Consider the following 14,830-nt stretch of genomic DNA (forward strand, 5'->3'; position numbering starts at 1 on the left):
AAGACTCAGCAACAGCTCTGCATCAACCACATGACAAATTTACTTGGGTCTACTGGTCCATGAGCTAACTCAATGCTGCCTGCTAACCGTTTTGGTAACTTAAATCTTCTTGGCTTCATGCCTAATATATGGTTTTCCAAAAGTATGCTTCTAATTTACAGGATCTGCTCAATGACATTCACACTCTTGCCTTGAGTGAGGACTGCAATCTTAAGTCCTAGGTCCCTCATTGAATCCCTACTGAACAGTAAAGTAGATATTACTAAAATATTGAACTTCTCAAAAAATGTACCATCCACAGACAGTTCAGTTGTAGGCAAATATGACATTTAGAGGTCAAATTGAAGAAATATTAGTCAAACGCCCAGGCACAACCAACCAAGGAACTAATACATTTCCCTACCAGTTCTGGGGATCTAAAGCAAATTATATAAGAGGTGCTTTTCCACAGATTTCTGACTTTACCAGGAGGCTGCTGATGCATATGGACCTATGATGTACAAGTATCCCAAGATAATGCCCTTTTTTGCAGATGGACGGACATAATTCTTCCTGAATCTGAACCATCTATGGGGTAATGCTAAGGAGATAACATTTGATCTGCCCCTGTGCCATAGAACATGTCTAGAATGGCACATATTAGTGGAGAGTACACATATATACATGCATACATACATTGTGGATGTAGGTAGTGTGAGTGCTGGGCAATGACGCGTCCCCAATGAAGGGCTGGTCTACGATTCAAGAAAAAAGTCAATATGGAACAGGTTTCACAAGAAGGAGTAAAAGGAGCTGGGCATAGATAATAATATATTATAAAATGATGCTGCATGGGTGTGTCCTTTCTTTTATTGACCATAATCACTAAATTCACACAGACCTCTTTCATAGCGATGGCTAATATGTCAGTATAGTAAAATTCTGTGTGAGCAAATTTAACGTCCAGCATACTCAAACTCATGAATCTGAGTTTTCCACAGAGAATGCATTTATTGCCTTACCCTGAAACTGTGCAAATATATTCCTGCTAAACGAAAGGGTAACTAGGTAACTACATTTTAAGGATGGGACTGGGACAGAAACTCAGAAAATTGAGTAGGGTGTAAGAGAAGGGCTTCATGCACGGAGGAAGCATTTGACACATTAGTAATGCATTTCTTAAAAACAAAATACACTTTTGAAACACCTTTCCACCTGCTGAAAATACACCTTTTACATTTAAGTATGATGAAATATATATACATAAGTGAGAACTCCCAGGAATCACATGCCTACACTTTAATTATTTGAGAAATAAATTGTAAACCAACCCCAATCCCATACACTCTAAAATCAACATTTCTGACATTCTTGCTGCACCTTTGGGAAGTATGTAGGAGGACCTGCGTTTTCTATTCTGAACACAAATAATTGTTTAGTATGAGTGAGGTCTTCTTGGCCTTAATTCTGTGTTGCTATCCTAGATATCTATCATGGTTTTAGGGTTTCTAACATTGTGATGACAGGAACTGATCACACTCTCCAAAACACTGTCTCATTAGCAGGCTATAAAGTTATTCTGTATCTAACTTTGCTAGTTACAATTGATTTATTGAAAATTAGTCAAGGTTTTATTTGCCTTTCCTTTCATCTCTATGTACTTTTAAGTTAATTTCTAATTTGTTGGTGACTAATTCATCTAAGTCCTTCAACAAGTAGCCAGGGACACTCCTCTCTTTTTCACAAGTATTTTTATCTATATATTCAAAGAGTGTGACTTTCCATGAATTGGTGTTTCTTCTCCCTCTGCTTAAGGACTCTATTTGTAACCGGTCACCAATCTCTTTTCTCCCCTCCGCAGGTCCCGTGCTCTGTGTGCAGTGAGAGCTGTGCCCCTGGGTACAGAAAAGCATCACGAGAGGGGGAACCGTTGTGCTGCTATGACTGTGTACCCTGCTCCCCGGGAGAGATCAGCAATGACACTGGTTAGTCAATTCATCTTTCTCCTCACTTTCTCCTCACTCACTCCATCCTCAGCTTTAGAGAATAGCTCACTGTCTCAAACATGTGTGACAAAGTTGTGTAGTTGATTAATATGCAGGTTGTATTTGGTAGGGCTTAGTGACAGATTCCATCAACTGCTGGATGATTGAGTTTTTTCTTATGTGTGGCTTGCCAAGCTCAATTCTCAGTCACTTGTCAGGCACTCAGCTATATTTCTCCAAGGCGGGCGGTCACGGAAGAATGCGACAATTTGCAGTCAAAAAGCTGTCTCTTATGTAGAAAATCTACTTAAGCAGCAGCAACATCAACTTGAGAAGCAGCGCCTTCTGGCATGCCACTCGGTGCTGTTTGCATGTGCTTTTTCATTGTGGAACAAACTCCCAGTTCTAAAAATCAGCTTGAGCAGCACAACATACCAATTCCACCCATTCACAGAACCCTGCTGATTCTCGCTGAGCATTTATGTACCTCTGCGGAATTCCACAGAGTGAAACTCTGCGAGTTCTGCCCACTGCCAGCATTTACTACGATTGTTACTTATGTCATCAGAATACAAGGATTGAGGGTCCACAGAATGTCACCATTTTTTAGATGCCCTATTTACTGCCCATTAGCAGAGGATGATTTCCTGAGAATACTCAATGTTGGCTCTGGTATCTGCCAACGGAGTTACCCGAAAAAATGTAGAGGCCGATTAGGATGTCAGACGGATCCATACGTCATCAGTCCTACCAACGGATTACAACGTCGGTGGTCACAGAGATTTCGGCTGCAGGAATAAATAATAATAACGATAAAATCCGTATTTGTAACGCGCAAACTGCTCACCCTTATGGGTCTTAAGGCTCTGGGGGCTGTCGTGGAAATTAGGTGAGCTATTGCCCAGAGTCACATGGTGCTGAACTGCGGCCGGGGATCAAACCGTGAGCCTTGTGCTCCGAAGGCAGCTGCCCTGGCCCGCTGCACCACACATCTCCACTGTGAAAAACCACCACCTCCCACAGGCTCAAGGAGCAGATCAGGGTGGCAGTTGGAGCCGTATCCCTACAATTGGATGGTGCCTGCGGAGGCACTGCCATAGGGATTAGGATGTCCTTTTCCCTCTGCCTTTACATGTAATGAACGGACAGAAGGGACTTTGGGGGTCCATAGCAGGGCCCGCATCCCCAGTGGACCTCCTCTATGGGGCCAGGGGGCACATGCAGTGCCCCCCATACATCCATGAACCACGGGGCCTTGCACATGGTGCCTGATTGTTTGAAAATATCCATTTTACTATTGAGGCTTGTGTTGTGGGCTTTTTCTGGGATACAGCCCAAGCCGCAGTACAAAAAGGCATGTCTTTGTCTGCCTGCACAACAGTCGTATTGTAATTGGACTGTTGAGACTGCCGAATCCTTGTCTGACTGTGCCATGTTCGAAACAATGGCTTGTATTACCTCCATCGAATGAGGCCCACAATGATGCCCATAATGCTATAAAATAGTTTTTCAAGCAGATTCAGTTCAGATTGTCAGTGACAACAGTAGAACATGAGACAGCAATGAGATGTGTTGGTAAAACAAGACTGAGAACAATCAACAAATAAACGCACAAAGCAATCTCAGTAAAACAAATGCATATTTACCAGTATATGCAATATAAACAGTAACAGCAAATAAAACACAATCATCTTCTATTAGAAAAATACATAACTAATTATATTGCCTTTTCTCAGATTCAATTAAGTTGAACAATTAATCATTTTGGCAAATATGTAATATTTAACTTAAAATATTTTTTTGCAACTTTTTCAAACTTTAATAAACTTTTTTCACTAACACTAATCAAACAGGTCTTTACTCGATTTGCATCATAAAAGACAAAATACATAAAAATACAGTTCATACAATTTAGTAAATAAGATAATAAATACTTTACAGTTTAAAACCGAATTAAAAAAGGTATTAAATTTAAGCAATGATGAAAAAAGACCCATAATGACCTATAAGCAATACTATGTTACAATTAAAAACACATAAAAGCATGTAACATAGGACCTTCATTTTTCCAAATTGCGACTACGTAATGACCAGGCCCAGCTCAGGAATTTTGCTACACCAATAACGATAAGGGGAGTAGTATCAGTTTTTAAGATCTTGATAGCTGCAATAGCAGATCTGGTGTCTAATGAGTGGCAAACCGTTGTAAGCCAAATTTTTCTGGGTATCAAATACATAGGGCAGCAGAAGAATATGTGTTCAATATTCTCTACTGCTGCCTCACAGAAAGGACATTTATCACTGCACCCCGAGGACCAGGAGTGCGTTAGCCCCCGCACAGGTAAACTTTTTTAATTTCCCCTACCTTTAAATAAAAGGGGATCTCCACAGTCAGAATGGACATCTCTCTATGGTAAATTATAGGGAAAGGTTCACCCCAAGTATATACAAAACATAAAAAGTTTATTAAACTTTAAAAAAAATCTTTAAATAGTTTTGCTCAATAACATTCTAACTTAGTTACATATATATATTAATTTTAAATGTAGAACAAAAGAAAATACATCTACAAACTATTAACATAAATATTAACATCATTAATACCTCCCTCGCTACAAGAAATTTTCCCACCTCACTGCAACTTGGACAAATCACCCCCATCCCCAAAAATCCCAAAGTCAACCGTAATGACCGAACAATCTCCGCCCTTTCTCCAATCTTCCTCTCCTCTCCAAAGCCCTAGAAAAATGTGCTCTCCACCAATTGGACAATCACATTGACACATTCAACCTTTTTAGACCCCCTTCAATCTGGCTTTCGCAAAGACTGTAGCACCGAAACCGCACTGCTAAACATAGTAGATGATATTCACTTAGCCCTTGTCAAGGGTGAAAGCTACCTACTTATCCTCTGTGACCTTACCGCCGCATTTGACACAGTCTACCACCCTACCTTACTCAATACACTCAAAGATCGCTTCGGCATTATTGGCACTGTCCCTACCTGGTTGACATCCTACTTCCAACATCGAACAAAACAAATTAAAATTCAAAACAGCCTCTCTAAATCTACTCCTGTCTCTCTAGGTGTCCCTCAAAGATCCATCCTGTCCCCCGCCCTCTTCAACCTCTTTGTGGAACCCATTACCATCATACATAAACAAGCAAAAATCAACTACCACCTTTAGGCTGATGACACCCAACTGGACTATAAAATTAGATCACATGCCGATATCCTTCACCATAACTCTATACTAACCAAGATCCACGCCTGGTTCCATAACAACCATCTTAAACTCAATCCTAACAAAACCAAGATCATCCTCTTCTCTCGCGAAAGCAACCCTCTCCCCATCCAAACATGGATTGCGGACCTTAACGCCCTAAACTGCTCTATCTCCCTCGCTGATTCCGTAAAATCACTCGGTATCACCATCACCAATAAACTCCCATGTTAAGAACTCAGCTAAAAGTGCACTCTTAACACTCCGCCACCTCAAAAAAATGAAACTTTTCATCCCAGCCAACAACTTCAAATTAATTATCCAATCTCTGGTCCTATCCAAAATTGATTATGAGAGTGCCCTTCTCTCTGGTACTTCCGAAATCCACCTCACCCCTATCAAATCCGTCCTCAGCCTTGAAGCAAGACTAACAACTAACAATCAACGTTTTGACCACATCTCCCCTACCCTCAAGACCCTCAAATGGCTCTCCATTGAAAGCAGATCCTCTTACAAAGTTGCATGTATCACACACAAAACCCTCTATCAGGACACTCCAACATACCTCTCAACGAAACTCAAAAAAGCTGGCGGTACCAGATCATGGAGAAGCTCCAAAACCCTTCTTCTCATTTCAACCCTTCTCAAAAAAAGCTCATCTAAATCCTGCTCCTTCTCTGGTAAGGCCCCTACCATATGGAACGCCCTCCCCAAAGACCTCCGATGCAACCCCTCCTATAACAGCTTCAAGAGACACCTTAAAATTCACCTCCTCAGCAAATTCTTGGGCCTAGGTCCCCCCTCATCATAATGTAACCCCCTCAGGATACTGTCTAACTTGTCCTCCCAATTGATCATAATTATCTGCTCTCTATTACGACTTATGCACATTGATCACTATGTTATTCTATTTATACCTTTATTTTCATGTGATGTTTGGTGTTATTTGCCTCATATACTGTTTATTTTGATGTTTTCCTCTCATCCTTAATGTTGATGTAAAGCGCTCTGATACCCTCAGGTGTAGCCAGCGCTATATAAAACCTTTAAAATAAATAAAAATAAATAAATGTAAATTAAATATTAAATAAATAAACATATCTTCAATAAAATTAAATGTATTCTGCTAAACTTTAACCCTTTCGATGCTGATGACGAGCTCAGCTCGTCATGATGCACGGTTGAGCTGTGCTGATGACGAGCTGAGCTCGTCATGAACAATGGGAAAGTGGGGGCCTGCAGCACAGGAGGGGAAAACACCTAGCAGCCAAGGTGTTAAATAAAAAAAAAATCCTACCTATAGAAAAAATATTTTCGTATGTATTGATATTTAATATAAATGATGTACAGAAAAAAAAAAGTAATTGAATTATATTGTAACAAGATGTAATCTAACATACTTTTTTAATTAAAAAAAGTTTTATAATTAACTTATAAATAGATATTCAGTTGAGATATTTTTTAACATTAAATTATATTTATTTATATTTTTAACTATTTCAAACAATTTACTTCCATGTAACATTGTTTCCTATGGGTTTTTAGTTTACGTTTCTTCTTACATTAGTTTCTACGGGAGGCGGGGTAGTAGCAGTGGTTGGTCACGTGTGTTGCTAAACTTACTAATAGTTCTTTTTGGGCAGAAGTAAGTTATAATTGAAAATTTGTCCCCACCCCTTTTTTAAGCACTGGAATATGTAAGTCTACAATTTTGAGTAACTACATACAGATTTTCTGAATTGCCTAAAGTACTAAAGTTACACAAACAAATTATTCACAAGTGCAAGTCACCTTTGTAAATAGCCCCTTGAATATTTCACCATCCTATTTATCTATATGTCCCTTTCAGTAGCTATGCCATGTTTGGTGTCTATAGCTACTTCATGTTTGGTGTCTATGTAATGGGAAACCCTTTTTAATTGTAATGTTAGCTTTTTGATTATAATTTTGAAAATGACACTTTTAGAAAGACAGCCAAAAGAATCACAATTAGTCATTGTCTCTACATCTGGAACCCAATCTAATAGAATTAAAAAGATAGCAAACAAACATTGGACTCTACTCTTTTTTTTCTTTTTTTTTAGAGAGAAACTTGTTTATTTAGACCATAGTCTTTTAAACAATACAAACAAAATACAAACAGAATCGGACAAAGTACGAGCGGACAAAATATTCCTACGTCATAAATAGTTAAAATTCATATTTCTTAAAAAGAAAAAAGAGAAGGTTAAAAGAGGGTAACACCTTCTGATACACAATTCATTAAACCCAAATTTTACCAAAGTTTTCACATATCTGGAAGAATAAAAAGACAGATTTAAACTTTATAAAAGGCTTAAAAGAACTTAAAATTAGTGCCCATCCTTCGATATCTCCCTTCCAAAATCTTTTACGGCCTTCAGGAATTTGCCCAATGCAATTGCAATTTCTAGCGAATGCATATCTGTTAGTAAGCATATCGCATAAGCACGTGTAAATGTCTTATGTGATAGGAATATAGGACATATAAACAATTGCCTTAAATCCTGTACAAATGTGCAATCAAGCAAAATGTGCAACATATCGTTTCTTATACCATGCCCACACTTACAATTACCTTCTGGGCCAATCAGTACAGATTTTAATTTCCCGTCTATCTTCCAGGGGTTGATCCCTACCCGTGTCCTTAATATTTCATGTCGTAACCCTTGGTTAGGCAATATTTCCAGATAAGGGAACCAGCCTTCATTTACCCATGAGATCTTTAACCACTGGACCAACTTTTTCTCCTGCATGTAATTCAGGTCCTGTGCCCTTGAGAGCGACAGGCCTTGTTCCCTAAGTGCTTTCTTTGGAAAGTCGCCTATCAGGGCGTTATGGATAGATCTCCATTTAAGACACCATGATACTTTCTGGAGAGTCTTTCTCACCTCCTTTGCCCAGCCAAGATTGCTTGTCTGGATTTCCTCTCCACACCATTGTGAGACCTTAGGTGTCACTCCTGGGTCTTGGCGCTTCCAGAATCTTGCTAGGGCCATTTGAGATTGTACACTCCAAGAAATCAGCCCTAGTTCCATTCTAATTGCTTGAACCATTGTACAATTAGGTAAAGACAATAACATTTTTAAAATGTTTCCCTCTTCCTGATCCCATGTATGTTTACCGCTCAAGTATAACACTTCTGCCCCATACAATAATTGGGGGGGATTATTTCTTCAAATGCCTTTATCATTGGTTTATGTGTCATGTCTCCATATTCTTTATTAAACTTTTTTAGCCCACAAGTGGATGAGAATGCTTTTGCCTTTTGAGCCTCCAAATGGGTGCGCCATTTTAGTGCACTGTCAAACCAGTGGCCTAAATATCTATATTCCTTAACTGTCTCTAGTTTGTCATCACCCAAAAACCAATTGAAATTCTTCTTACTCTTCCCAAAACATAAAACCTTAGTGTTTTTCCCTATTTACAGACAGTATTTTCCTATCACAATAGTGTTTAAAAGCGGTTAATTTCCTTTGAAGTCCTATTTCAGTTTGATCCATGATCACTAAGTCATCAGCATAAAGAAGGCAAGGAACTTTATGGCCATTCATTTTTGGACTTGCACTTCTTTCTACTTCAAGTGCAGTGGGGAGATCTGCCAAAAAGATTGAAAATAACAGGGGTGCCAGGACGCACCCCTGTCTAAGTCCGTTCCCTACTAGTATCTTGTGAGTTAGTGCCCCCTTAATATCTCTAATTACCTGGGCCCAGTTTCCACTGTGAAGCTCTTTTAGGATCATCAACAAGCCAACCGGTAATCCATACTTTGACATATCTTCCCAAAGTTTATTTCGATCCACAGAGTCGAACGCTGCCCTAAAATCGACAAAACAACAATGTAGCTTCCAATTTTGTTCTATCGATTTCCGGGCCAGGGCCCAAAGGGCGAAGCAGTGATCTATTGTAGAGTGGCCTTCTTTAAAACCACCTTATTCCACTGGGATAATTGCTCTCTTTTCTGCCCAAATCATTATCCTTCTCAATATTATCTTAGCAAAAATTTTCTCTCCAATATCGAGTAAATTAATAATCTATAGTTCTTTGGTGCATTAACGTCCCCTTTTTTATGGATCGGCCTAATTATCGCACCCTTCCAAGTACTAGGTATTATTCCTGATTTTAGAATTACTGAAAACATGTTAGAGAAAAATTCCGCCCACCATGGTGTTCGTGACTTAATTATCAGTGCTGGCAGGTTGTCTTGTTAAGTTAAGGGTCTTTATCGTATTCAGTATATTTTCTACTGAGAAGTCAGGTTTTAGATCGTCTACTAGACCTCTCCTGTTCCCCTGCAGTTCCTCTTCAATTTCTCTCCCCGCTGGGTATAGTTCTTTCAGGTAAACCTCCCAAGCACCCTCTTCTACCACACAGATCATTGAAGTGGCTGAGGCCTCTGATACTGAACGGACTAGTCTCCAGAACTGCTGTATGTTCTTGGATTCTATTGCCTCCAGCAGTTTCCCCCAACAGGTATCCTTATGGGCTCTTCTTGTACTATTAAGAAGCATTATATAATCTTTAATTTGGCGAGGCATTCTGCTCTAGCCTTATCATATTTTTTACACAGACTGCATTGTTCCCTCCTTAATTCTCTTTTCTTATTTAGACATTCCGTATTAAACCAATTGCCTTTCTTAACCTGTGTGATTTGACTGCTCTTGCTGGCCTTTACGTTTAACCTTAATGCTTTGTACCGCTTAATTTATCTTATCAACATACCAGGCCAAGTCTAAACCAGCTGCACATCCTAGGGGTATCTTTTGTTGGAGCCTGGTTAACTTTTCTATATATTCTTCAGTTAGCCGTGTTGAGATTCGCCTAGGATAATCCATCTGTTGTATGATTACCTTCTCGGTGACAGTTTCGTTAGAATAGGCCAGCACCAATTCTAAAGTGTTGTGGTCGCTATCTTCTGTATGGTTGACCCTGAACCCCTTTATTAAATTGAATTTCCATGCTGGCATGAACACATAATCTATGGGGCAATGTTGTGACCCTTGTTTAAAAGTTTTCTTAGCCGGGCGGTCTTGTGGGAACCTACCATTCAAACAGAAAAGGCTCTTGGTTGCTAGATAGTTCCCCAAGTTTACATCATTCAAAGAGCATGTACTTTCGGGGAACTTTGCTTCCATTATATCGTTTGATTCTAACCGCTTAGGGTTAAGTTTATGATTAAAATCTCCTACCAACAAAATCAAATCTGAATCGTACTTTTCATACAATAGATCTAAGTCATTCTTAAATTTTCTCATTTCAACTCCATATTCAACCTGGGTACCCCATTGCATGTACACATTGAAAAGCAACACATTTTCATACTTGTTACCAGCAGCGAATAGGGTTATTCTACAGCAGAGTAGCCATTTACATGTTACAGTGAGCTTGGACACCTTTTTCACCAGTTTTGTAGATAGTAGCATCAATAGACCCCCCCACCGGGCGTCCTGAACTAGATTTTACAGCCGGTCGGTAAGCTTGACGGAACCCTTCCACTATGGGGGGCTCACCACATAGCCAGGTCTCCTGGATACAAAGGATCATATTATTTTTTGCTAGTTCTTTTAACCGTTCAAGTTTTATCTGATTTCCTAACCCATTTATATTCCAGGAGACTACCTTTAGGCCACATGGCTGCCCAGTTACCTATTCCACATCGCTAAGGGGCCCATACCTATTTGAGTCCTCTAAGTACTGCTTGGAAGATCCTGGGGGGCTAGTGTTAAGGCGCCAATTCTTCCAAGAGTCCTCAGGAGCAGAGTTATTTATTATAATATTAAGGTTTCCCGAGCTTAGCCCTGCACCTCTTTCTAACAATCTTACTTGGCGTTTACCTAGCCCAGCATGGTGCTTTAAAAAAGCTTTGCCTTTCGGTAACCATTCTTCTGCCCCTATTTCTTTAATCGGTACTAACCGAATCCCTGCTTTTAGTATCTCACTTTCTGCTCTCTCAATAGCGTTTTTTACCAAGTCAGAGTAAACTTGAACCTTGGTAAACTCTTTTCCATCTAGCGTTGCTTGAAAGCCCACCTGGCGAAGATCTTTTGTGCTGATCCCTTTCAAGTTAGGGCAGTGGGCGAATGAATTAAGAAGAAGTGATCTATTTAAATAGGAGCTTTTCTTCATTTTTTTCCCGCCCCTTCCCATTTTTACTTGCTCAAAATACAGCCATTGGTTTCATCTTAGCTCCATACCTTTTGATTTTGGCCTCCTATGAAGTTGTTGTGTGTTAGTTTTAACTTCAATAGCATTCTCGTTGTTTTGCTTCCCCTTATTATTTTGTTCGCTCTTTCCCATGCCTTTTGTTACTTGCTTCCTTGCCAGGTTCTCCATACTTCCTTTTCTTACTCTACTCGCTCTCTCGCTCATATTTTTTGGGGGCTTTGATTTTAACACATGTTCCGTTAGGGGTATTAATTCCTCCAACTCTCTTACTTTTCCCACTACTCTGCTTTTACCCTTTCTCTGCCCTCTTTTTCTAGTATGACTCTTATACTCACCCCTTCTTTTTAAAAGCATAGGCCATTTTGAGATGTAAACTTCATGGTGGGTTCTATATTCCCAACCTCCCCCCCCCCCACACTGTAGCTGATGTTTGCTCGAGGTCCGGAACTGATCTTATCATTGAAGGCATTTGTCCCCTAATTCCTTATAATTCACCCTGAATTTTTGAAAGGTGCGAGTTCTGAGTTGTTAAGATGTCAAGATTTAACATTGTCACTTCCAAAATTCCCTGGAGTGTTTTTTGCAACATTAGAATCAGATCCAGCTTTGAGGAGGCCAGGTTTGTTGAAGTTTATGGGTTAAGCTGTAGCGATTGGTTACAGTCTTTAGTTCCCCTGGACCCTGTTGTGTGCTCCTCATACGCCTCAAGACCCTTTGAGTTTCCATTCTGGACCGAGCTGTTATCCTCTTCATGTTCTTGATTTTCTCTATTTCATCCCTTTGAATCAAGTAGCAAGGACAGTTTTGATGACGAGGATAGTCGGGGTAGCATTATGGAACCATTATGAACACTTAGGGACTGTAGAGATTGGTTGATTAAGTTTTCCGGATCCCCCAAATGTTCCTCTAATATGACAGAGGTGCCTTCCTTCCAGGATTCCTCTCCGGTTGTCTCCACGTCCATCGCAAGGGGCTTAGCTGGTGAGAAGACCTTTTTAAAGTGTTTTCCCACAAAGTCTTTCAGGGAATTTGATGCTATGCCCCCCTTACCTCCTATTTGCGATGACTCCTTGAGGGTTTCCTCCTTTTTCTTTAGAGTGCGTTTGGCCCTTGGCTTTGGTCCCTGGTCACTGGGGCTTCCCTCCAAAGTGTTTTCATCCATTGGGGGGGCTTTAGAAGTCTAAGCCTGTCCCAACGCGCTTTTATTCTTCCTTGGTGCCATTGAGGGGATTAGGGATGAAGTCTGCACTTAATTCTCTGCTGACTCTGCCCCTTATTCCTTAATACTGTCCTCAGGGCTAGGGGGGTCGGTTTTTAGGGAAAGTAAAGAAGGTATAGAAAGGGGGAGGGGATACAAAACACCCTTCACCCCACTTACCTCTGTTGTGCCATTTGTAGGCACGCCTGCACCGTGTCGTGCCCTTTGCAGATTACAGTCAAGACCCCCTGCCTCTCCTTACTTCTTCTGGGGCCAGGGGCCCCTGGCACCCTATTGCTGCGCCTTACACTGTAGTTATGGGCTTATGAAGATGCCCAGCGACTCTCACCGATATCGAGGTACCCCTTCCCTCACTGGTGTTGTGGTGTGGTGTTGATTTGCTGAATAAAAAACGGTGATTGATCTACCCAGATCACCAAGGGCAATTTAAATACATCACTGGCAAAAGTAAGGTAGTTGAATTTGGTTCATTTTGGTCTACCTAACATAATCAACTTTATTTAAATATCATCTCATTTATGTTTGCCGTTTACAGACTATTGAAGTAAAGATTACAACTGGCCATAGGTTAATAGCAACATCAATATTTAAGCCACATATAACCTTGGCTCATTGCTGGTACAAGTAAGAAAACCTTTTTCTCATTTACTTGTTGTTTTCTTGTGGATTGCTTAAAACTTAAATTCCCCTAGTTAAACAATATCAATAAAATAAAGAATTTAAAATAACCATGGATTACGATTTACTCAATACTCATAAAGTATCCGTTATTAATACTATCTGTGATGAACTGAACATCTTTTATGATAGTTGCTCTACAGATTCAAACATTTAGGGACAGATATATCAAGCATTTTTGCCTATTTGCAAACGCACAAATTACTTTTCTGATGCAGCAAACCGAATTTTGCGATTATGTAACCTGTTACCGCATCACAAAATGGGTTTGCGATTCTGTATTAGCGCGTCCCTTCCTAATGCCGAATCGCATCGTTATGTTTGAATGTTTTGTGACCACAATTGCGGATGCAAATCATTCACATTTTACCACCTATAACCCATTCACAAATGGGAAGGGGTCCCCAAAGGACACCTTGCTCTTTGAGAATGTTTGTAAAATAATTTTCTAAAGCTGGCAGTGTTCCCACAGACCACTGCCTGCTCTTAAAAAATGAAATGAAATCTTTTCATTTTTCATTTTGTGAAGCATCTCTTTTTCCTGTGAGGAATACTGGCTGCTTTACAAAAAAAGATTGGTTTATTGAATCACAGAGATTGTGGTCTGCTGATTTCTGCGATTCTTACGGATTCACAAATTGTGACCTACCTCATTAATATTCATGAGGTAGGTCATTTGCGACCCCTAGGAATCGCAAAAGGTGTACTATACACTTTCATGCATCTTGCGATTTCCTAATTGCAAATCCTTGTAATTTGCAATTAGGGAATTGCAAAATGCTATCCACATACATCTGGCCCTAATATCCCTATCAAATTTGACGGCCAGATCATTGATTTATTCTTTCTAGATTCCTCTGAGGCATCCATTATCCATTAGGACTAATGGTCTAAAAGTCCTTAGCCGATTTCATCTTAAGTAAGCTTTTTCCTTTTATTGTACCACACAATTGGTGGGTGAAGGTCTCTCCACATTTTTCTCTTTTCATTCATTATCTTTCTGTGAATTACATAATTAATTTAAGGGAATCTTACCCTTTCACGTCAATTTAGTTATCTTTAGTAACTTCTTCCTCTTTTCCCGGCTATATTTATCTTTTTTCAAAGATTTATTTTGCTGACAATCACAACTTTTGTGATAATTCATTATATATAGGGGTCTTCAGTCTACATGTCAAATTTTGGGTCCTGCAGATGGTCTTCTAGATGCTTTACGACACAAGACCGAAATGTTGACATACTTTTTTCCATAAATTGTTATATAGGAATTATTTACTGTATGTTCAATGATAATTTCTGTTCTGTAAATAAGTGTAAAAAATGGGTTACTCACAGAAGTGAATATTCCCTGCGTTGCCTGCGTTGTATACAGGGCGGGCGTCCGTGTTCGTGGTAGCTTATTTGTGCTTTGTGCACCGATGGCGGTTTATATCCCTCATTACGGTCTGCACCATCCATAGTCATTGTGGTTACCCAAGGACTTGGGACCTATACAGCCTGATATCTAGAAGTCAGCCTCAAGTGGAACTGTTGTCCGCTTTTAAGTACATTAGCAGACAATAT

General features: G+C 39.8%; 1 protein-coding gene across 1 annotated transcript in view; it reads left to right on the plus strand.

Annotated features, from left to right (window-relative positions):
- LOC147693315 (vomeronasal type-2 receptor 26-like) overlaps positions 1 to 14,830 on the plus strand; it is a 97,632-nt gene that overhangs the window by 62,007 nt on the left and 20,795 nt on the right. Inside the window, exon 5 of the mRNA XM_086935925.1 lies at positions 1,841 to 1,964. Coding sequence (XP_086792051.1) covers positions 1,841 to 1,964 — 124 coding nt within the window. The remainder of the gene's footprint in view (positions 1 to 1,840; positions 1,965 to 14,830) is intronic.

Source organism: Lissotriton vulgaris, chromosome 8, assembly GCF_964263255.1.
Source record: "Lissotriton vulgaris chromosome 8, aLisVul1.2, whole genome shotgun sequence".
NCBI lineage: Eukaryota > Metazoa > Chordata > Amphibia > Caudata > Salamandridae > Lissotriton > Lissotriton vulgaris.